The sequence below is a fragment of the Typopeltis vanoorti genome, chromosome 8 (assembly GCF_054136105.1).
Source record: "Typopeltis vanoorti isolate ZY-2024b chromosome 8, IOZ_Tvanoo_1.0, whole genome shotgun sequence".
Lineage (NCBI taxonomy): Eukaryota > Metazoa > Arthropoda > Arachnida > Uropygi > Thelyphonidae > Typopeltis > Typopeltis vanoorti.
The window spans coordinates 141,070,065-141,094,941 of NC_143556.1; the positions used below are offsets into that span (position 1 = coordinate 141,070,065).

Consider the following 24,877-nt stretch of genomic DNA (forward strand, 5'->3'; position numbering starts at 1 on the left):
CTACACTTGAAAATTCATGACAAACTACTCAAGGTTTTCTGACCCAACAAGTGCTCGTTTTAAGTGAGGGGGAGAGGCGAAATATCCATCAGAACATTATAGAAAAATGCGAGAGCTGTCGGAAACAATGTATGAAATGTTTATTAGTAAAAATAATTCAATTTTTTTTTTTGAAAATCGAAAGGGGTAAATCTAAAATATATAACATTCTAGCTCTCCCTCACTGAGACATACCAAAACTGCAATCGTATAGCTCGACGTCGTTTCACAATTTATGTACGAGCCCTAATTGTGTGTAATTTATCGCGTGCGAGATTGAGGCTTCAACGGGAGCCACGTTTAAACCCCGAGAGATTCAGTGAGCGCACACACAGTTTGAACACCTCGACGAACCATTTTAAATCTTGTTTTGTTTTTTTAATTAAATAAACTGCTTTTAAATAATTTACTAATTCGAGTGCATCCTCACAACGATGTAGGAGTCAGAAGAGAACAAATAATACCAAAGCCCTTCAAAAAAAAAAAATGAAATGAATGGAAATGAATTCATTCTTAAAATGGAGTCAACTCCGCTGAACATTCCGACATTTCCTCGAATCTTCTTTACAGAATGTCTGCGGTTTTGTGGTCAGACGCAATAATGGACAAGCGGCTTCAAAAAAAAGGGAACAAAGACAGGCAAAATACGCAGCGTGAAGATCGACCTGAATAACTAATTTTGAGAGCGAAAAAATGTCGTTGCAGTGTCGCCTCTTAAATACGCTTCGTGAGCAGTCATTAACGGCGGCCCGAAACGAGTGCAGTATAATTCAAACGGCGACAAATATTTTCTCGCCCTTTTCTTACGTGCTCTACATAAGGAAAAGGAGGTTTGTCTTCGACGGTCGGATGAGTCACAATGTAGTACGTTGAGTCACGCCATGGCAAGTCCTTGTCGCTAGGTGTAGCTGCGATGACGGCGTTTCACTCTCGCTAAACAAACGTTTTCCTCTTTAGGTCGGCAACAGTCAAGTCAGCGACCTTCTCGATAGCTCCGCCTACGGTTTCGCAGGTGCACGATGCTGAATGAAATTTACTCGAACTGTTGCTTCTTCCCAGTAACAGCTACGGCCCAAGAAGAATAAAACGAAAGGGGATGAGGGCAGTGTTGGCACAGACACCTGCAGTCACGTGAGTCGCAAGAAATTATCGGTTGCGTGAGCTTTCCAGGCTGTTTTGGACGTTACGATTTTTAAACGAATAAAAACACACACACAGTCCGGTGTAAATATTTTTTTTTATTAGTGTATGGAAAACGTAATAACATTTTTCATTCCTGTAATTGTTCATTGCAGGAATGTTTCGCTACAACAACGGAATTCTATGAATTTCGTTTATTTTTCGCAGTCGCGTCTTCTCATCCGCAACCCCCACAGCAGCAAACACCGACAGTTTTTGTTTCATTCGGATTCTCTGTGACTGCTGCGGAGAGCAGCAACTGTCTACAGAGAATCAGAATACGGATGCATCTCTTCGTGACATTTACAACTGTTCATTCAATTTTAGTCTTTGCATTTATCCATCCTACGATAGCGAGTTAATCTTCAATGTTCATTTCTCCAACTGTTGTGCACTCTCCTGCGTTATCAGAAATTTGTTCCATCCAAACGCACGCAATTCCGAATATACTTAAACGGCAACTGATAGAAGAAAATTGCCTAAGTTATCTCTGCTAAAGATTATTCTGATTTTGATATCTCTTTGAAAACGTGCTATTTGCATAATGAAGTTGAAATCGTTCTGAAACGATTAGGATGGTTTCGAGCACGTTGTATGGGGTCTCTCTTTATTCATACTGAGAAAAGTAGATGCAAGTATTACGACGGATGTGCAAGTCTAAAACAGTTCCTGCTGGCATCCTAAAAACTTCAAAGTGGCGAAGTTTTTTATACGACTTTAAACAACAACAAAAAAAAACTTTTCACTGGTTTCCAGTGCATGTTATTTCATCCATTAAGTAAACATAAAACGAAACAAAGTCAACCATGACGACCGATTTCGCAACAGCGAAAGTTACCGAACAATGTCAGCACTGAAAAAAAAGTCCACTTATTTTAGTAGAGATACATTACTAGAGTCGCGATTAGAAGGCAGAGAGAGAGAGAGAGAGAGAGAGAGAGAGAGAGAGAGAGAGAGAGAGAGAGAGATGCCAACATTCACACAAAAAAAATGACAAGAGGAACTGAAAAAAGGTGAAGCAAGTAGTGGAAACCGATAGCTGAGTTTGTTAGCAAGAATAATGTGGTTTTGAAGAGCAGGGAAGGAAGCGTCGCTGACGATTATGCTTAGCCTACATACTTGTGAAAATGGAGATGGCAGGTTTAGCAAGATCTGCATGCGAGCATACGCTGAAATTATGAGGGACGTGGAATATTCAATGATCGATCCATTGCTAAGATGTACAAACCAACTATTGGACAAATTACCGCTTATCAGTCCAAAACTTACACGACTTCCTCCTGGCACATTTGGCAGAGTTGTGACAGCGACATTATTCACTCGATGAAATGAGGTTCCATCCAGAATACTCTCTTTGGAGAACGGTACATCCAACAGATTGCTTGGAATATATATCACTCACAGCTGGCCTCGTTCACCGAGTAGTTAGTGTACTGTTCTCCAATTCATCTGTAGGAGATGAAGCTCCTGACAATTTCTACTGGCTTGAAGTAACTTGAAAAAAATGTATGTCTTTAGAGCAGAGTTTAAAATAAATAAAATAATAATCTCACCCATCCATAGTAGTTATGTAATTTCCCACCCACGAAAGAGTGGGAATTACATAACGATAGAAAAGACAGGAATTTGCAGTAGTCTTAAGATGTTCTTTTTTTTTGCTACATCCCACTTTCGAACGACAGTATTCTAGGTTTGAGGTTAACTCACTCACGTGCTAACAGGTTGTTGTAGTACCTAGGTTAGCTGCAGCTTCTCTTCATGTAAAGCGATTGGAGTAATTCATTCTATCTGAACGAATTTTTTTTCGGATGAAAGTGAATTCGGAATATCATTAAATCCATGCGGGATAAAATAAAATTAGCTGCAGCGACAAGTTCTTTGGAATATTTTTTTGTCTCTTTCCGGAGTACCGTTCCAATATAGTCATTAACAGGATTTCTTCTTCTTCACTATTAAGCATAACTACTTGTAGTTCCTCCATTTTCAGAGACCATCCTGCCATCTTTTCCTTGATCCCCTCTGTTTCTCTTTCCCTTCAGTGTCAAGTTTTTGATCCATCTGTTATTCTGTTTTGTTGTCTTCAAGATTACAGGCGGATAATCTTTCCGAGATGATTATTGGACATGTAACGCGGCAAGTTTTAATATTCTCAGCTGTTAAAAAAGGTTTCCTGTTGGAGAGTGCAGAAGCAATCAATGTTGCATTCGCATTCTCCAACAGATGTTTTCGTTAGGAAGTGGTATTAATCGGTAGTGCAATCTTCAACATTTGTGCATGACAAAAGGTTACGACGCCAATTACCTCCCTTTGAGCTATAATATATAGTAGCGAATAATAAAAACGCCAAGTTCCGTGCGAATGTTTGAGAAATTGGAAATCTATTTCAGCTTGTATGAAAATGAACACCACCCAAGTACGTCTCGATAAACAAAACGAAAGCTAAAAATTCCTTCATTTTTAAATTCCGAAAACGACCATTTCAGGCGACGTTCCCTCATCGGATCGATTTTCTTTTCATTTAAGTTAGTTCAACGCTTTTGTCCTTTCCTCTCGCTCGTTTTTAACATGGGGAGCTTCCCCGTCAGTCATTCATCGTCCCTAAATACGGAGACGCCTTCTGAACGCAGCTACTTTGCTCAGGGTCGATTCTAGACGGAAAGAATAGAAAATAAAGATTTGGAATGCAGCTAAGAAAGAAATGCCGTATAGTTTGTTGTCTTTGGAGCGATGAAAGGGATCCCTCATATTGCATCTCTAGAGGAATGTTATATTTACAGCTAATCCTGGTTATTGGCCAGTAGCACCGGAATACAACTAGTCAGGAAAAAAAAAACTTACATCAAGTGGGTCGATATGCCGATTATCCAGTTCGAGTCCGTTAATTTCACTCACTGTGTCATAAAATACAGCGAGTAATATAAATTCTGTTACTCCGGAAGTGAATTTTGTTCTACTCCCTTCCCCAGCAAAACAAATATTATGAGTCAAAAATTAGTGTTTCTTCACAAAGCTGTGAAATTCCCAATCACTCACATCAACTTCCTCTCGCAGTGATGTAGCCCATGACTCCGGGAATGACCACCGATATATGGACATCTTTTTACCGAGGCGTAGTCAAAAGCGACGACCCTCTTCGGTTGGTAAGACTTGGATTCGCATACCACTTGGGATGCGAGGAGCATTCGTAAAGGCTCCTCAACTGAATGCGAGTTTTTATACACAAGCGACCAGTTTTTTCCTCCCGGAAACAGACTTTCCGTCACTGAAGTTGAAAACTGACAAAACAACAGGAGAGTATTGAGAAGCACTCCTAGCTATGGCATAATCTAAACAACCAACAAATTAACCATTTCATCCAAGGAACCCTGGCTCCCGTAGTATAAAAAACGTCAAAAGTGAAAAGTACGTTAGAATTTATTACATACATATCGAATACTGTATTTTCGTAACGCAATATTGTGTTGTGCAGTAGGGATCGCAAATGGTATCAGGCCTTCAATCTGAAATTCATAAAGAGCACTGGGAACCGATACAGAACCATGTAATATAACAAGATATCTGAAGGGGAAAAAAAGTATAATGTCTGGGAAAAACTACTGCACATACTTAGAAGAAAAGAATGAAATTCATCACTTTCAATGAACACCCTGTTGAAATGCTCATGTTTGCACAGCAGAAATATTGTCCATTGCGAAATAAGTACTTCGGAAAAGCACGGAAGAAAAAATGTTGCCCACGACGCAAGTTTTTTGAAATTGAATATCGTGTGTGGTGAACTCGATCAACGCTTGTAAGAGTTGTTCCAGTTCAGCTTACGCATGGCGTGCGCGCAATAGATACTGTTTAATTAGTTGCGAAGATTCCCTGCCAGAGTACTGTGCTTTCAACATGATGAAGCTGTCACAAGTGGCTATCACGTCTAGCGATCCAACTAAGTACTGCATGTCATCTTTCTTCGTGTGCAGCTACTGATTCTCCTTCCCCATTCCTTCCTTTCATCGAGACAAACATCGCACGGGTTTCATTGTACCAATTTAGATGGCCTTTGAATGCAGTTCGGATATAAACAAATCAGAAAGGGTACGAGTACACTTGAACTTCAGCGAGGAGCGGTAAATAAATACCGAAAAAGCATCTCGGCAAAGGCGCGTCCTTGTCCTTGCAGTCTGCTGGCAACCGTGCGAGTAGAGAACTTGGAACCACGTCTATGTATAGCACAGCCGAGTTGCCACAAATCGGCAACGGATCACGTTCCAAAAGGGCATCGAGGAATCTGAACGGAAAGTTTGTTGTGAAAGGCAGCAAGCATTCCTTGAAATATTTCAGCGCAGTTATATTTCCTCTACCTTTTTTCCTTTTAAGTACGTCTCCCGGCTTTTGCTTCGTTGCAAATGATTAGAGATCTGTCGCGGCTCTACGCTTGGAATTCTTTTCAAGTCAGAAGTGTGGCAGATCATCAGAAAGGTAATCAACGATGACAAGAATATTTCAACTGAAGGACAAAATTTTACATGAAACGATGATGTTTAAATGTTAACTATCCACTGCAACCTGCCTTATCAATTTGCATACATCCTGTGATGTCGGTTGGAATTACGATCGAAGCAACCAAGCGAGAAGCGTTTTTTTTGTCGCCTCAAGCAAAAATTTTGTTGACTTTTCTATTTTTTTAATTCAAAATTTAGAAAATGAAAAAAAAAAAAGTATTTTACGCAAACAAGTTTTCTTACTAATGTAGTCATTTTTTTTTAAAAAAAAATAATTTATATACAATACTGGAAATTTTCAAAGGAAAAATGATTTTGTTGGTGGATTGCCCTCCTTTGTAAATATGCAGTAAGAAGAATGTGCTTGCTTCGCTCGTGCCAAGAGCTGCCCCTATAACTAAGGTTAAGAGGCCAGCGCGTTATGTCTGTTAATGCGCGTGTTCTTATGGCCGTTTTGCTCGACGAAAAACTCGATTTCTAGAAAAGAAACTGTGTCATCTCAGCATGAGACGGAATTTTATTCGCACTGAAAATCGTCAGAATTAGTTTTTCCTTATGCAAGTTTTTTTAATTCCCTGGTTACCTGTGTGGAGACTTTGCGAATTAAAAAAAAAAAAAAAAAAAAAACACTTAAGAAAATGTAAATAAAACCAGCAAAATATTTATCGTATATGAAGATTTCAGAAAATCTTAAATATTAAGAAAATCTTTTCACATTTGATGGGAACTGTGTAGAACATACATAAACTATCCTCCAGTTCATGGTTACTTCCATCCTCACGATTACCATTGCGCTGCTACCAACGATCCTACAATGTAATAACCTACAGGCGATTACAATCTCATCGAGTGATTCTTCATCAAATTCCTGAAAAGGGATGTACACGATAGCAATAATCTGTTACCAACTTTCTCTCAACAGCCTTCCTCAAAATGAATGTTTTCTATCAGGATTCTCTGATATTGTCAGATTCTACATTTCAGTCTTTTAAAGTACTCCAAATTGCATCGATCCACCTACATCTCGATTTTCCTCCGGGTCTTTTTCCTGCCATCAAACATCTGTTTTGCTGCCCTTTCTTCTCATATTCTGTTTAACTCAAGTCACCGCCTCAACTTAACTCTGTTCACACAGTCCTCAATGCTAACAGTGCCATTTTCCTTACTAATATACTCATTTTTAATAAGCTAGCTTTGATCCTTATGATTTTTATCCCTCCCGCAATTAACACACCAAAATGCATTTCGAGTGGAGTGGGTCAACGACCTATTGCATCGGTTCACTGGGACCGCATAGAAGTGCCTGCTAATGAAATGATAATTGTGATCGCCATTAACTTTCGTGCTTTAATTTAATCGTCTGTTATTATCAAAGAAATGTATTCTTTTTTTTTTTTTTATTTACCCCTCCCCCTACCATTTGCTTCTCGCAGATATCTCTTGGACTCCAAATTCTTTCTTCCCCAGCAAATAGAGTTACCTTACACTTCTATTCTCATTTCTTAAAGTTGAAGTATTTTAACTGTTCTCCTTTATCACTCTGAGAACAAACTACCAAATTAATTAAAAAAATGTTTACAATCCTGCGATATGGAGCTTTTAGTGAAAGTGACTACTCTCAGCTTTCTTTTCCTTAAAAGTCGTTAATAGTAAAATACTAAAGCTCAAAAGGAGCCGTTTTTAGTTGTCAAGTTCGCGCTGTTATCGTATAATTTCAAAGAAAGAGGCGATGCCTTTTTTTGCGGCCGATTATGTTTCCTGTTTTAAATTGCAGTAGAGTGATAGCGCGTGAATTTAACAGGCAAGAGTGAATCATTTTAAAATTCACAACAGACACAGAACATAAGTTTTACTTGATCCTGCAATCCGACTGAACACTTGAAATCCAATCTGTAAATGGAATATTTCCCGGCCAATGGTAGAAATGCCATTCAGTTGCATTTGGGTGCAACCATTTCTTCCATGAATGGATTCATAACCAAAGAACTGTCATGTGTTAAAAATAATGTCAACGCTTATTTTTAAGTTCTAACATCAGCGCCCACTAAAATCGTACATTTTCAACAAGCGCGTGTACGTAATGCACGATCCTATTACGGATTCAATTGCCAGAGGAAACACGGCTCCCTTGCTCTGATCATTCATTCCCATACGGTTGGACAGCTCCCACACAGAGCGAGCTGCTGCTGGTACGTCGAAAACACGTCACTCGCAAGTGAAAGATTTCATTTACGGGCATTTCGGACTCAATCTCGCATTCGATGAAATATTTCCTTGCACGTTCCGTACTGCCCATTCAGAATTATTTAACTTTCTTTCTTTGCACGCAGAAATCATTAATCACAGAAAGGCATAGCAGAGGACTGCACCGCTGCCACTCACTTCGCTATTGCACCTTATTCCACACATCGACGTCAAATAAGAAAGGCTCGTATTTGACTGGAAATATTTCGCCGAACATAGCTTATCGACATTTCTTTATTCGCCGTGGAATCTGCAATTCCATTCAATCAAAAACGTGTTCTGAAAAAATTTAATTAGGAAAATTTTATCCAATTTCGAGGGTGCATTTAAATCGCTGTAAATTATGTTAATTCGAATTCCTCCCCCTTCCACACACACACACACACAAAATGTGAACCCCATGCGCAGAAGATTGTAATCGTGCAGCAGGGTAGAGTACATGAGTACTGTGGCAGGGTTAAGTATCTGGAAAGTGTGCTCCTAGAGCAGACACACAACACACGGAACTCTTTTTAGGTGTCCAAATAAGTAAGTTAGTGGTGGTTGTCTCGAACTTTCGGAAGAAATTCATCTTTAACCTTAAAGGCATACGCAAAACATCAAAACCCATGGGGGAGGGTTGAATCTACAGACTATTACTTAAAATATAGATATGTATACTAGTCGATAAACTAGGTTGGTTATTTGCACCATGGCTTCTGTTCACCTCCTGAATCGTTACAGTTAGCAACGATTCCTCAGTTGAGTACGTCCTGCATGAAATACTTGCCTCTCCGTTGTGATAAAAAATATTTAGAACATGAATTTAACTTGAATTATGGCTGTCAGTAAAAAGTATAAACATTTACTATTCACTACACCATGGATGTCATGGTATATACTGGATGTCATATACTGGATGTCAGGGCCCCTTTTGCAAAAATTAAAATATTTCACGGCCCCCTCGAAAAAAAAATCGTAATAGAGAGATATATTATTATGATATATATTGTATTTATATTCAATAAAAAACATACACAGCGAATATTGCAAAAATCAAATGCATATATTATATTTTTTGCCTCTTACCGTTTGGTTCTGAAGACGATGCGGGCTGTTCTGGTAAAATATGAAATACTGTCCTTTTTTTTTGAGTCTGTTTCGGCTGCTTCTGATTGTTCGTGGGATTTTTTTTTATGAGCCACTTATCCATCTCAGGGTTAAATTTTTTAACGTAGAATAGATCAAATAATATCACCACTTACCGATACCGGCACACCACAGACTGATAACATGAAATTAGTGAATATTACCTGAATAAGGAAATCCCCAGAACAGGAACATTTTTCTCTTTTGTGACTTTTCTCCCTTTACGGTAATTAAGCCTAACGCGAAACAGACAGCAAAGGCAAGTTATTAAAACGTGCATATGACTGGTGCGGTATTAACAAAAGATCGCGCAACCGAAAGATAAAAGCATAGCTAACAATTGAGTTGAAATGCTAACTCTCTTCAACCGAATTCCATATGTAAAACTGCCATAACATTCATTATATATATATATATATACAGGGTGTTCGGGATAAATTTGACAGTTTCGTAAGGAAAAAGAAAATCTTCTTTGTATCTATTAAATTTAATGAATTGACAAAAAAACATTACAGGCAGAGTTAATTACACACAGCTGGGGAGTTTGGAGGCCAAACATTTGGACTGGTGAAGTCGTAGAAATTTTCAGACAACCATTTTTGACTTTTCCCAGAGGTGTGGCAAGGGGCCGAATCCTGCTGCCATACATACGGCCTACCATTGGCTACCCTTGTTATCCAGGGCTTGACTACAGTTAGCAACTCCACGAACAAAGCCCGAATTCCAATGCCAGGGTTCTTCAACACCTGTTCCTGCAGATTTGCGAGGAATTCTGCTGTACGAACGCAATCAGATCGTCTGCTAGGGATCTTTCTTCTTGCTACATCCTCGTAGTCACCATTGCAAGTCTCTAGTTCATGCCTGATTGTTTTTACTGTATTCAGGGAGCATTGGGCAGCAGTCGTAATATCCTTATTTTGATGGCGGGCACGAATCATCATGATACAAGTTATTCTCTTCCATGATTCAGGTGGGTTCCAGCTATCCATCCTTTCTGACATCTTGTATATGAATGAAGAAGGGTCCAAACTTTTAAATGAAGAGAAGTGTGTGTTAATACATGTAACTTACGGAAAAATATAATTAATTATAAATATGTCAAATTTATCCCGAACACCCTGTATATATATATATATATATATATATATATATATATATATATATATATATATATAATTAATAACACACATCTAATTAATAACAATAGTTTTTAGTTAGATACTGTGTTTGCCCATGCAACATATAGTTTTGTTTCAGTCTATATAGCATAGTTTCTGTATGAGGGGACATGTGATTCATTAATTAGTGTGTTTTTATCCCAGTTGTCTCTAATTGCATTATTTGTTGAGAAATATATTACGCAGACTGCTCATACCTTATTCGCTGGCATAATAATAGTACTTGTTTTTATTGCCTCTGCAGTATAGTGGCTGCATGTTGTTTACCACTGCAAGCGAGTTACTATCTCCCCATATGAACTTGTTTAAGCTTTTTTCATGTGTGAAATATATGCAAAACTTTTATTGGTAACAGAAAACTAGCTCGGATGACAGTGATAATATAAAACTTTTTTTTTTTTTTTTTTTTTTTTTTTTTTTTGCGTGATGAAAGGGACAGGAAGATTTGGAGCTTCCCTGGAGAGCATTCCAAGTAAATACAATTAACCCTGCTTTGAAATGAAACATATGAATAAGCAATATTTACTAATATTCATTAAGCAGGAATCAAAGTTTGTGAACCAACACCAATGTGTGCATTTTTTCATTAAAATATAAAAAATAAAATAAAAAAGAAATAATAAATAATAAAAGTTAAATAAATACGTTTCTTTTAAAATAAAAAAAATCTACTTAGTCTAAAAACATTTTAAATTTGTTTTCATTGATTCACGGCCCCCCTCAACAAAACCTACGTCCCCCAAGGGGGCCGCGGCCCACAGTTTGGGAAGCGCTGCACTACACACACACATAAACAAACAAAAAAAAAAAAAAAATTATCTGAAGTGTGCTTGATCAAGAATGTTTACTCTTGAAAAGTCTAAAAGCATGAATTGACATCGTATCTCAAAGTATACGAACTATACTTTCCGCGACATCTACCTCCATAAAACTTTAAATTCTAATACAAACTATTCTTTGGTATGGTTATAATAACCACGTTAACTTCGATAGTTGCAAAACTTAATTCTGTCTTACTTCTGGCAAAATAAAATTCTCATTCAGGCTTACTTTTGAAAACATTGAGATCTCTCAGGATAACGAACACATCTCACTTCTTCCAAGATTTACGGTTCTATTTTGCACGAACTCCAGGGATCATTTTAGTTATCAAGAATTCAATAAAAATCATCGATCAGTCAACCATCGAATACTGTTCTCACAGTTAGGGTGATGCTCCTAAGAACTCCCTAAAAATATTTGACTGTCTAGTAGAAAGCACTTGGATTGCTTATAAATCCTCCACTCTCTCACCAATTCACTGCATCCTCCTTCATGAAGAGAATGGAGTATTTTAGTTTTTGCTGCTTGCATTTCTACAAGTATTTCCATGGTTTCTGTTATTCAGAATTGGCATCCCCTCCAAAATCCAATTTTTCTCCGACTTTGCTCATTCCCTTTCCTGCTGTTCTTCGAAACAGACTCCCTTGAAAACCGATGTTAACTTTCTGCCTATCCACGGTATGATGTGCTCTACTACAACAAAACTCTCGTATGCGGAATTATCCTAAAAAAAAAAAAAAAATCCTCGCTCAAGCGATATATTTAAGCAAAACTATTCCCTGCACTCTAGGGAATGCTCCTGAATAAATTTAGTGCTATTCTATACTGGAGTGCAATGGGACAACATTCTGTAAATTGGCGATGTCCTATTAATAGCTGAGATCGCAAGTGGATACGTTTGCTTCTTATCGAATTTCTAGTGCAACAGTAAGAATGCAAAACGCTTCTTACTGGACTAATTAGATCTGCTTCCTCAGTGTTTCACGATTTAAAAAACGCTGGTCCAGAGGGGTGTTTGATTCGAGTGCAAACACATAATCGACAGGACATAATTTCTAGCATGGAGTAATAGCAAGGGAGGAATTTTCCCACAGGGACTGGGAAATGATTATTAATGTAATGGACGCTAATTTTGCACCATTATCGCAAAGTAATAGGTCTTTCGAAATAACATAATAATACGGTATTGTACTTATGGTACCCAATTTAGCAAGTCTTTACTTCAAAAAACGGCTTGTTCCGAGAAAGACACACACACACACACACGTTAATGTAATAAAAGCATTCGAATGTAATATCGACTTTTATATAAAAATCGCCACAATGAAAGATTAGGACTCGATTCCTGACCGTAATACAACCCCCCAGAACATTGACTTTCAGTGTTTTAGTAAATTTGTTTAAATACAGATCTCTTAAAACTGAACAGAAGTGGAATACGTCACAAGACTGAGAAGCAAGTTATTTTTGCTCCTAGATTCAAGAAAGCGAGTCTGTTCGACAAGATGCAGAACATTTCTCTTTTAAAACTAATGTCTAGGTACGATAGGAGTAGGCTAAACACCCTAAACTTATTTAAAAAATAATCTAGAATTAAATAAAATCATTCGACATTTGAAGTATCTTAGCGATAACTGAGAGTTTTAAGCATGTTAGCTCCAACATGCACTAACCTGAAAGAAGTGCATTCGTTAAAGACACGTGAATGACAAGTATCAAATTCTTCAAATCATTGAGCAGAAAGATTTAAGCGTTTCAATTCCTAATCTCCTTTCTTTTTGCTATGAAGTTAAAAAAAAAAGCAAGCACTTCTCTTAACCTGTTCCTCCACATGAACCGACATTTGCATTAAGCCTAAAGTTGTGAATAATTAATACGTTGTGCAGAACGATTTTAAACACGACAATTGCCCCACTACTTCCATCAGCATTTCTGGGGGATTTTTCAAATTTGTTGCATTAATATGCGATGTCAGCACTTAAACTGATTAGAATTCTTTTAGAAAACAACTTGAGCAGAGATTGCAATTGCATTTTAGACTCAAAAATCATTTTTATGCCACAAAAGAAAGCTCGCTTTTCTGACGCAGTCGTTTTGGTTTCTGGTGTTCTCCCACACCATTAAAGGACAACAAAACAGCTTTTTACATCGACGCAGCTCAGTTCCGTTTGCGTTAATGTTTGTTCTGGGAATGGAGAACTTTTGTCACAAGAAATATTACAAAAATCATATGCGGGGCGAAATTCTACTTACCCCCCTTCTTCTCCCCCTATTCGCAACAGTTTTCAACTTCAAAAAGTTATTCGTGGCTATGAACATTAAAAAAAAAAAGCGTGAAAGTAAAGTTTTTATTTTAGTTCTCCCGTTCTTTAATATACACAAAGGTATGGGGGTAGGAAAAGGGGAGGTGGAGATAAAAATGAACAAACATCACCATAGCGAATACAAGAAACCCGTGGCTAATTCAGCAGTCAGGTTCCGGATCTTTATATTCTTTACGAAAAAGCAAAACCACCAAAAGTTCTGAGACAGCTGAAAAGCTCAACTTTCTGTCGTGCGATGCACTGCGATTGTACGGGCATTTCGTGCCGCCAAGAAGTTGATGCGAAATTCTGATTCCGAATCATCCACGTAATCCTTTTGCAATAGAACGATACACGAAAACGAGTCCTTTGGTAACAAGTTAGTATGTCAATACTGATCTCTCCATCTCAGAAGTGTCATCAAATAGAAATCTCTTGAGAATGAAATCAAAGAGTAATGTTAAAAAATAGAAAACATCGTTCTCTTAACCATTCTTCACGGAAAGAGGAAATAAAACTCGAATTTAGACGGTGAAAAACGTTCAGTTAACCACGTGAGGATGTTTGCATGGTTTGTGGAAAACGTCTGCAATGACAATAAAATCAGCAGAGAAGAGGGACGAAAGCAAGTACTAGAAAACACGTGACCAGTGTAATTGCTGGGGCAATTCCTTCCTCCTTTATTTATTGGAGGTGGTAGGGTAGCTTGCGGGGAAATGATGCTGACTGCTTCGAGGGATTCCACTGGAATCGGCCTTTCTGCCAGAAACTGCGGAAAATTTCAAGAACATCTCTTATAGTGAAAAATGAACAACATGCTGAATTTTAAACAGGAGGGACAAGTATGTGCGCGTGTAAATTAATATTATTTGTAGATTCACCGCCTTACTAAGGGAGGAAATTGAAGGTATTTTAGGTATTTCTTTCTTTCTTGTACTTATCTTGCTTTCAAACTAGGAAGTAATGACAAAGGTCTTAAACTGTATTCTTTTCTGCACTTAACGAAACAAAGAAACTGCAATATCTTAATAAGAGGTTGGACGTGCGAAGGGCATTGAACGTTGCTTACTTTGTAATTCTGTTTATGATCATACGGACAACACACTCTGTGACCAAGTATGTATACCAAGCAGAATGTATCGTTGCCAAGAGCAAACATCATATCGCTTCGTTTGTATGACCAAGACATTATATACAGCGAAAAGAATTGCTTTTGAAGTCATAAAGTGGGTCGTTTCCAAATATTGCAGTTCTAAAGAACACGGCAGTTCATATTCCTGAAATGAAGCACTGGATTGCAGTGCTTAATTATGCGAACGATTAACTTAATTTAATCTGCATTTCTAAATCTTCGTAAGTCATTCTTTACGTGTTGCATATCCTAGAAATGCCCTACAGACACTTCGACTTCCCACCTTCCCTTCTTAGAAATCTGATACTGCTTGTGATAGGGAGGATAACCCTATCTGCAGTGTCTTGTACAAGGATTTAAATTGCGTGTGTTCTTCTGGCAGGTTTTCCTGTTTTGTGGGATGAAAAATCCAAATTTCTTCGATGAAATCCTTCCACACCCGTATGAAACCGATTGACTCGCTTCAGTTGAAAAGCCCTCAAATATCCTTTGCATCCTAGACAGGAATCGAACTCGGGTCTTCCCAACCAAAGGGCATCGTTAATATCTACTAAGCCACGGAGGCCGCTCGCTTCAAGTTCCACTCTCTTCGTCATCTTCCTCGTATTTTGCTGGTAACACGAATGGGTTTGATTTTTTGTTGTTGTCGAATTGTTTCCTTCAGCTAGATTGACTTCTTAAAAGGTTTAAACGCTTTAACATACACGTTAAATATAAATTAAACACCGATGAACATTTTTAAAAAATATTTTTGGCAACAAATAAGAATTTTTCTCTTTAGAGAAATCTCATCTGTGGAAAACTGGAACTTATTTCATATAACAGCAGTCTGCCAGCAATGTTGTCCTTTGTTGATCCTACTGTCAGCACAGGGGGGGGGGGCTGAGGTATACAGCACTATATTACTTTGATCTACGTAATATTTTTATTTGTTTTTATGACAGCCTTCACCCACGAAAGATTTTTAAATCTAAGGTAAACTAGTACTATCGATGGGATAAAATGGTTAAATAATTTGGAAACCATTCTCTAGAGACCAAACATGGAACTTCTTGAGCTACACTTGAAATCTTCAGCAAGCAGGTGTCTCACACGGGGTAATGAGAGTCATTTGCCACCTAAAGATCCAAATATCAGGTCACAGTGGAACTGGATCAGAATATACAGCCTTGTTTGTTTTGAGGGCGGAGGATGCTATTGATTGTTCCACAGGCCGGTGAAACATCACTGTTACAAACTCAAAGACAAAATTGTATTTCAAATAACGTGATTCATAATTTTTTTGATTTTTTTCCCCCAAGAGTTCATGACAAACTTCACTGTAAACTTCACCACAATCAGATGTGTTTCACTTCTGCTCATCAAAAAGAAGTACGTGAACGTTAGATTGTGGATTAAGTGCGTGTGTGTACAAAATTATACATTTTTGAAGTTCTTTAGCCTGCGCTCTTAATTTAAAAGGAATCTTCCTCCCCCCAACAAACACATTTAAAACAAAAGCGAATGTGTCTCAGCTGCGCAATTTCAATTAAAAATTGCTGAAATCTTCAAGACTTTACCGTAACCACGTCAGAAAATTCTGTGGTTTTAAAGATTGAAGCTCGGGATCAGAGACGACGCCGTAGATGAAACCAACCTGTTTATCTCCCTTGCATGGTAATAATCTAACTTCAGCTCCCATGACTAAACGGGTTATCCACCTAAGTGACTTCTGCATCGTTACGGCGCACAACCCTTGGCATAATGACCTCTTGGGCACAAAGCCGTGATGGAATACGCCTCAACGCATGGCAACACTCGCCGTTGTGGAAACAAAACGGGAGATACTCGGGCTAAATATGAATATCCACCTCGCAGAGACCACCACCGAATACACGTACAACATCCGCCCTATTCGATGAGGCGAAATAAGTTGTTCGGATTACTGGTAACGGCTTTCCGGGATACCACGAAAGCCATCCCACGGCATGCTGTCAGAATTCGTGATGCGTAGTGGCTCTCTTTATAGGAATTTAATTGGAAGAAATCCTAGAGAAGGCGACAGAATTCTAGTGGGACTCAACAGAGCGAAATAATGTGGTGATCGAATCTGTATGAGAGAAGAAAAACGCAGGTTTTTCTTCTCTCGCCCAGAAGGTGGACTGCATGAGGTTACCTCCCAGCTATTTAATCGAACAGAAGAAAATCACTTAACTATCTTAATTAAAACTACCTTATTTTCCCATTATCTTTTCTCCTCGACATTTACACTTCAACTTAACTATAAATTCACGCGTATGCCGCAGTAATTAACTTTTTAATAATATGTAAATATTTCGTTCAAACAAACACATTAGTGCGCATGCTTGCATTGGAATATCTCCATGTTTAAAGTAGCATGTTTAAGGACTAAATATTAATTGAGCTGTAATTAAATTAAAACTGATCAATTTATTTTATACAGTTAAGGAAAACACTGGATCTGCAGTGAAATAACATGGAGTTGAAAATGCCAACCACAGGATCCAATGGCAACACACCAAGCTACTATACCTATCCATATATAAACACGAGCGTTTGTATAAAGAAAGTGCTGAAATCTTACGGCACAGACCCAATCTTTACCGTAACGACTGCCTTACTATCCAAAACCTTGGGAAATTGTTATCCTCAACTGTATAAATAAATGCATCAGTTTTAGTTTAATCTAATTGCAGCCCAATGTTTAGTCCTTAAACACATTACGCATAGAGGAAGTCCAATGTAAGCATGTGACTAATGTTTAATTAATGAACTAATGATTTTTTTTATGTAATTCCTATTGTTGTTTATAATTGTACTGATCATGTCTTATGATACTTAAGACGAAATATTTACATATCATTAAAAAGTTAATTACTGTGGCATACGTGTGAATTTATAGTTATGAATACTCCACAGGTTTCTCTATATAAGAAGGATTAACTTAACCTTCTTCCATTATTCTTCCAAATACTATGACTGCATACTTAAGACATGTTTTCAATAACAAGGAAAAATGGGGGAATATACTTTTAAATACACTTAAATCGAACACTTTTTTTTTACGCACAGAGTACTGATCGAAAAATTCTTTTACGTATTCATGTGGTTTATGCTCATGCGCAGAAGGTATGGTTTTATCAGTCCACTGTATTTTCTCCTACTCCCACCTTACATTTTGTCCATCTTCTGACATTTCTGAGTGAAATATAATTATTATTAGACACCCCCAGGGAGTCTAAAGGCTCATCGAGGGAGGGCACCTGCTCTACAACTCTGTCTCCATCACTTAATTCACCAACTGTCCGCAAATACACCAACGGCATCTACCGCCGACCACCACCACCACCAGTTTTTCCAGTGACAATCACAACATCCATGCTCGCGGCGGATTCGAACCCGCAGCCTTTTGGCTGGAGAGCGGAAACGTTAACCACTCGGCCAGCCAGGCCGAGTTGTTGATATGTTGTTGATTATCTGGGTGGGGGAGGATTAAAAGGTTTCTTCGATTATCACTTGCATTTTCATGTTTGTCAGAACTCAGAGACGTCTCGAGTCCATTCCAACCACTAAATATAATTTTAATTCCTTTTTAAATGCGTGTACTTCATGGCTAGTTTGTGTTGGGGAGAAGAAAATATCCTCATACCACAGTGTGAGATCGGTTAACACATTTCAAAACAGAACGCACTTAAAAAGGTTCCTCACGTCAGGAAGAGAATTCAATCCACTTCTTTTTGAAAGTCCAACTGAAGATTAAAGGTCAAATGTACAAGACGGCCGAATCCAAAAGATTAGTAGAAGAAATTCTGCAGGCACTTACAGCAAGAATGTTCGGGCGCAGATGAGGAGCCGAGTTACAGGCTGATGTACCCCTAGATACACGCGGAATTTACTCTGAACTTGTTCACCCTTCTCATAAAAAATCCTCGACACTCCTAACCGTTAACGTTTTACAATTTCTCCAGTAAAATTGTCACGCACACACAAGCGACAAAAATAACATTACTGAGATATTCAACTTTTTCAATAAATATTTGCATTTAGAACACTGTCACTCATTGGTGCAAATCCTGTTTCGATTGCCCACTAAGAACGTGATTTTTGTGTGTGTGTGGGGGGGAGGATTAGTGCCAGAGTTGAGCTCCGACCTGTCAATTAAATCCTATCTTTACCGCAAATTAACTTAAATAACCCAAAAGGTTTCTCAGTGTTGTTAATGTGGCGTTGCTAATCTTGATACGTAAGCAAATAAACATGTGGGAAAAAACATGAGGGTGTTGACATGGTTCATTTTACTTCTGTAATGACCTCGCTAATACCCGAAATATTAAATACGAAATGCGAATTAGACGTAACTCCATTCGGTCATTTTCCAATACAGAAAAGCTAGGTTTATGCCAGGTGAGGGCACATCATATCACGAAATAACTAAAATATTTGCAATGTCCGTTTTTTTTTTTTTTTTTTTTGCCAGTCTTCCAAAACCGGAATTAGTATTGTCAAACAGTTGAGAAAGGTCATTCACTATTACTGTTATCAATATGATTAATGGTGATAGTTTCCATTACGGTCTCTAGCTCTGCTCATTTCACAATGATACAGTTTGCTAAACATGTCTACGACAGTTGGGAAAAAAAAAATCATGTGTAATTATAAACTAGCAATGAGGACTACTTTCTTGTGATTATTGCCGACAGCGACGACTCAGCCGACGGTAATTCAGGAGTATTTCATTATTGTGCGATATGTTTCGGCATACTCTGTGCTTTAGAACAACGCATTTAACACAGAAAACGAAATGCATTATTCGAACTGAAAACAATACTTTGAAGTAAGATTTAAATTAATTTAAGAATCATAATTACGTTAATTACTTTATTTTTTACGAAATAAAATAATTATTTCGTAAAAAAAATCCGGCATTTGTACATTCATAAAGTTTTTAGTTTTCTGCTTTAAAAAAAAAAAAAAGCTTTCGAGCAAGCCACGAATGAAGTAGTTTAGATTACTTAAAGTTCTGAGATTTCAATTCCACTGTTTATATATAGTACAAGTGAAGATTACGTTGAAATCTGCACTTGTTTTTGATTTTCAGGAATAAATCCACGCAGTCCAGAAAACCGATTCGCTGCTATCACAGTTGCAGATGCCCTTCGATAAACCTAAACCATACACCTCGAATTCTCCAAACAGCTTATCGAACCCGAATAAGTTATTAGTTTCAAATACTAGAGCTACAGAACTTGGAAATATTATGGATTTTTAATGTAGTTTAACAATTTGTCGAAACATGTATTACTTTACTAATGCTTAAGGTGCGTTATGCAATACCATCCCCCACCCCGGCGTGCGTGTTAATGATATCAAAAGATGTTCAAAACTTGACACATTAGCTCGTGTGACATCATATAAGAGGTATATTTATGTGAATACGACAGCAGTTCCATTTAAAAATTATCTTTGAAGCAAGGAAGTTGAACAGCTAATTTTTCATTTTTTATTTTTTTTTATGTAAGAACAGTCACGTGTATTCGTTGCTTACTTTTCAGGAAAACCAATGTCGAAATTATTGACAAAATGTTGCGGTTTCTGTGAATTTCTGACAGGGCATTTACTCCCCTTAATTATAATCTTAAATGTTTACGACAGTACGTCGTTTGCCTTTTCTTCAGTAACGTAAGACGTCGTGCTTGAACTAGCGAGGTATACATTCAGTAAGATATTGATCAAACAGTTTTCGTTGCATGACACTTGCTCGGTAATATTTACTGTGATATACATATATATATAAACTTAGAAAAACACACCACTTTTCATGCATTGACTATGCATGAAAAGTGGTGTGTTTTTTATGAAAAGTATCGGCTACCACAAACGATACTGCAACACTCTTCTAATTCTGTAGTAGGGCGAAAATAATCATCTTCAAAACAATATTTAGCAGTATATGGGCTTTTTCATCTGGAAGTGAGTTAGCCAATCTCATAGTGCGGTAGCAGCGTTTTTCTCCCGCGTACAGGTAAACGGGCGATCAGAACACAGCAAATTTACAGACAAAGAAAAAGACTGTTGGTGGTGGTGATAATGGCCAATTGATGGTAGTTGTGTGTAGTAGGCGAATTAAGTAGTAGGGGATAAGCAGATGTGTGTAGCGGAGTGGTGTGCAATCCGCGATAAGTCGCTGGACTCCTTGGAGGTGTCACCTAATAATAACAATACTGAAAATGCGAGGGAATCATCCACCTGAGGAATTTTTGGAATATTTTTTCAAGAGATAAAAAAAGTTGACGGTTCTTGGCAGGAACAATAAAATTATCAAGACTTCTAGATTATCTTAACCATTTCTTTTTTTTCTTCTTTTTTTTTTATTATCTTAATACCTTACGTGTGCCCAAATATAAGTTCTCGCTTACTACTATGTTGCAAAAATTAACACGTTAAGAATAATATTTTAATCCCCTCACTTAGGAATCTAAACGGTATATTCATTCATGATCCTCAATACTACAGAAATGAAAAACGATGATAAAATTCGCATAACTATTACGGAGAACTTGGAGGGAGGTGATTACTAGACGATAGCTTACATTAAGATATCTACTAACGAAATAGTGTTATGAACAGTACGGCCTTTAGGAACAAGCAACCAAGACGATCGACTGGACCACAGAGGGCAGGAGATGTAATATGTTGATGCTATAAGCGTACCGATTGTATTAATTTACTGATCATTACTGGCTTAAAAAAAACTCATCATCGATTATAAAAGAAGTTATGGAAAGGGGATTAGATTTGAGGAAGGAGTGCGAAATATTCATCTGAAATGCCATTTAGTCTAACACAATCTAACTAAACCTTGATACATTTCATCGGTGTGTGGAGATTGGGGGGGGGGGGGAGTTGCAATAGTTAGTAAGTAGTTCGGAAATTACATTTCTTTAACAAAAATATCTGTTTAAGTCTACGATTTGCATATCACGTGATTGTATTAAAACAGAAAGTATTGCAGTGAAATTGTCAAGTAAAATGAGGAGAATTTTAAATTGTATTTGTCAACTGATCAGTTCTACATTCAATTCAAAGCTTATTTCTATTAAGACAGGAGTAAAATAAATTCAAGCAATTTTAAAACCACCGCATGGCAGTAATATTACCTGTGAGAAAAGCGGCTTAATTTAAATCCGCGAACTTTTAAGTTAATTCAATAAGAAAAGAAATCAAACTTTCTTTTCCCTCCCTTGTTTGTCCGGAAATAGTTTGTTTTACGTTCATCTTAGAGCTTCTCAATGAATAAAATATAACCCCAAAGCGCCATCTATAACATGCAACTATTTTATTTTTTTATGTATTTGTAGTGACAAGCTGAATTGAACTATCGATACACACAAATAAGAAAACCAAAGACTTGGAACTGGTAGCAGATTTCAGCCACTAAAATTCGAATAATTTAAACTGTTGCATATGTACAAGAATATTAGGAGGTGAGGAGAGAACCACGAATACCTCCTGATACACATTATGAACACTTTCGAAAGAACATACGACTACCAATTCCATTTCGTGGTTGACAACCGTTCAAAAGCGATACCTAATAGCGATATTTTCGCTTCTAAAATGAATCCAAGCTTTCATTACTTCAGCCATGCTAATTATAGCAAACGGTGGTAAACAAAGCAGCACAAAGTTAGCAGTCATGCAAATAGTTCCCCATTGCAACCGTGATGGCTAACGGCAAAATAAACTGAATTGGCGACCCAGTTTATACTTTGTTTCTTAGTAAATGTTTAACATTTATATTTTTCGCATACAATTCAATGTTATCAAAAATAATGAACTTCCAAATCGATTAATATTTTAACTGACGTTAAGCAAGAACCCCTGACGGTTATTCCTTGATGAAAAGAATACAAAATACATAAAGCATTCTTAAAAACCGCGATCGTATAGCGGCAATGTACATAAGCTGTTACAATATTGAAATTTTCTTCGCCAGTTAACTTGCTTCTCTGACCGAATTCATTCATTATTAGTGACATTTGACCTCGCGAAAAACTTTAAATACAGCATCTAAAAGCACACAAACGGACAAAATGGCAAAGGATACTTCGCTCTACTTACGGACTGCAACGGACTTGGCATCCAAGGTATTCGCTAACTCCTCACACCGTTGCACTTTGACCCGCAACCTCTCGGCACGTTGCTGGACGACGGAACACTCTGCACTAATATCTCCAAAAATATGATGAGCCAAATTGATCACGCAGGTCAACTGACGGAGACATTCCACGAGGGTGTTGTTAGACACGGCTTCCAGTTCATCCTTAACAGATTTGTCGGGAGGCAGTGTTTTCCGACTCAGATATACGGGTTCGACTTTCCACTTTCTGAACGGCATCCTGTCAAACCCCGAACGACATTTTCAACCGTACGCGTGCTCCAGCGCTCACAACGAGCACGCCGCTCCTCACCCGTTCGAACTCCACGGCATTTTCAGCGTTCCGTATGGCGTTTGGTAGTTCCCACAGCTTCCACTTACCGGGCTGTTGCGATAAACGCTGGGAATCCCTAGTTGTCATGAAAACAGCTAGGGAGGAGTAGCGCTTGCTGCAATAGCGCCCTCAGGTGTGACAAAACGTACCAACTGACATCGCCTTCGTTTATTCCATCAGTACGGATTTTAAACCAATTAAAAAGAACGCAGCCTTTTGATTCACAAAGCTAACTGTGTTTATTAGCTACTCTGATACAAACTATTACTGTTTTAAAAAAAGTAAAATGGTTGTCTCTATATCAGCGAAAGCGATCAACAGATGTTCCGGCTCTAATAGCACATCGAATATTCCAGATATCGAAACAGAATATTTGAAATTCATTAAAATTCTTGAAGTGCTAAAAAGAGAGAGGAGAGAGAGAGAGAGAGAGAGAGAGAGAGAGACCCGTATACAATAACCAACTAGTTTTTCTTCAAAATGTATTTCAAATAGTATTAAGCATATTAATTATAAATTATCCGAAAGCCCAGTTCAACAACCATAGCTACAAATCTTGGATACATTAATTGAGTGGTTTTCAAATTATGGGGATTGCTCATGCCAACTGTATGTGCGAGGTAATGACCAAATAGCAACTTCAATTACAATACTTGCAGAGCAGCACTTCAATGAACACTACTTAAAACATCGCTTTGATTTGAATCATGAATATCATTTAAGTACATATAATATAAAATTTCTGTTTACCACAGACAGTAATATTTTTTTTTTTTTTTTTTTTTTCAGCTGAGAGTGAGTTAGCCGATATCATAATACGAAGGTAGCAGGGTTTTTCCTTCCGAGGGTTTTTGATCCGCATACAAACAAATCGAGCAGAAAACATACGCAATTTAAAAACAAAAATTCATGTTGGTGGATGACGTGTATAAATGGTGGTCAGTCATGTGAAGTGTAGATAGAGAATTAATTTATATGACGAGATAAGTTATAGGTAGCGGAGTGTACTTCCACAAAGTCCTTGGAGGTATCATGTCGTTTGCATCTAGCAATGGGTCATCTAAAGACTGTCGGAAGGTTGATTCTAGTCGCCAATTATAGGAAGCTTTTCTAAGTGTTTCTTTAGTCTGTTCCCGAGTTAGACAATCTCTAGCAGGGCAGATAGGTTTTTTCGCCGGGTTATTTTATTCCATAAACTCAACAAAATCGACTGTAGAACTCACTATTTTTCAGACAATATACAGTGTTAGATTGAGGGACCACGAAATCAGGGCAGTTATTTGCCATACTCTCCCCTCTCAGGATACCGTTTGAAATTACTGATAGTCTTGGGTCGACTTTCTATGATTGGCTAAGCAAGGGCTAAATCTCTTACTTTCTTTGGGGAATGAAAGGCATTTGAGATTTTTTAATCCACAATGGAACCTAAACGCTCAGATCCTGAAATATAATAATTTATGTGCATAAATTAAGTACCATAAATGACCATTCAGTACTTATACTTCATGTTTGTTTATTCATTATATTTATAGATTTTTGTTTATTCATTTCTGAAACAGAAATGAATAAAGAAAATGAACAAAATTCTATGGTGAAAAAAGTATATGCTATATTCTCCCTAAAAAAATCAAACCTCGAACTTGTACTATTTGAGACAATGGTCAGTTTTAGAGAAACACCACAAAGTAGGAAGCAATTCACTGTCCTGAATGTTCAGATACCTCCCAGAGTTCAATGTTCATGGTACCACAAAGGCCCAAGGCCAAAGAGAAAGTGTTGAGAGTACAGCAAAAAGCTGCCACCTTAGCATCCTAAATTGTAATACGATACTCATATTGTTGTCTGCAATAGTTATACAACTGTTTTCTAAGAT

At 37.6% G+C, this 24,877-nt stretch overlaps 1 protein-coding gene across 1 annotated transcript in view; it reads right to left on the reverse strand.

Moving 5' to 3' along the window:
- Positions 1 to 23,013, reverse strand: part of LOC150104391 (uncharacterized) — a 159,223-nt gene extending 136,210 nt beyond the window's left edge. The window contains exon 1 of the mRNA XM_090396973.1: positions 22,634 to 23,013. Within this exon, the coding sequence (XP_090253099.1) occupies positions 22,634 to 22,910 (277 nt within the window). The 5' untranslated portion in view covers positions 22,911 to 23,013. The remainder of the gene's footprint in view (positions 1 to 22,633) is intronic.
- Between the last annotated feature and the right edge of the window lie 1,864 nt (positions 23,014 to 24,877).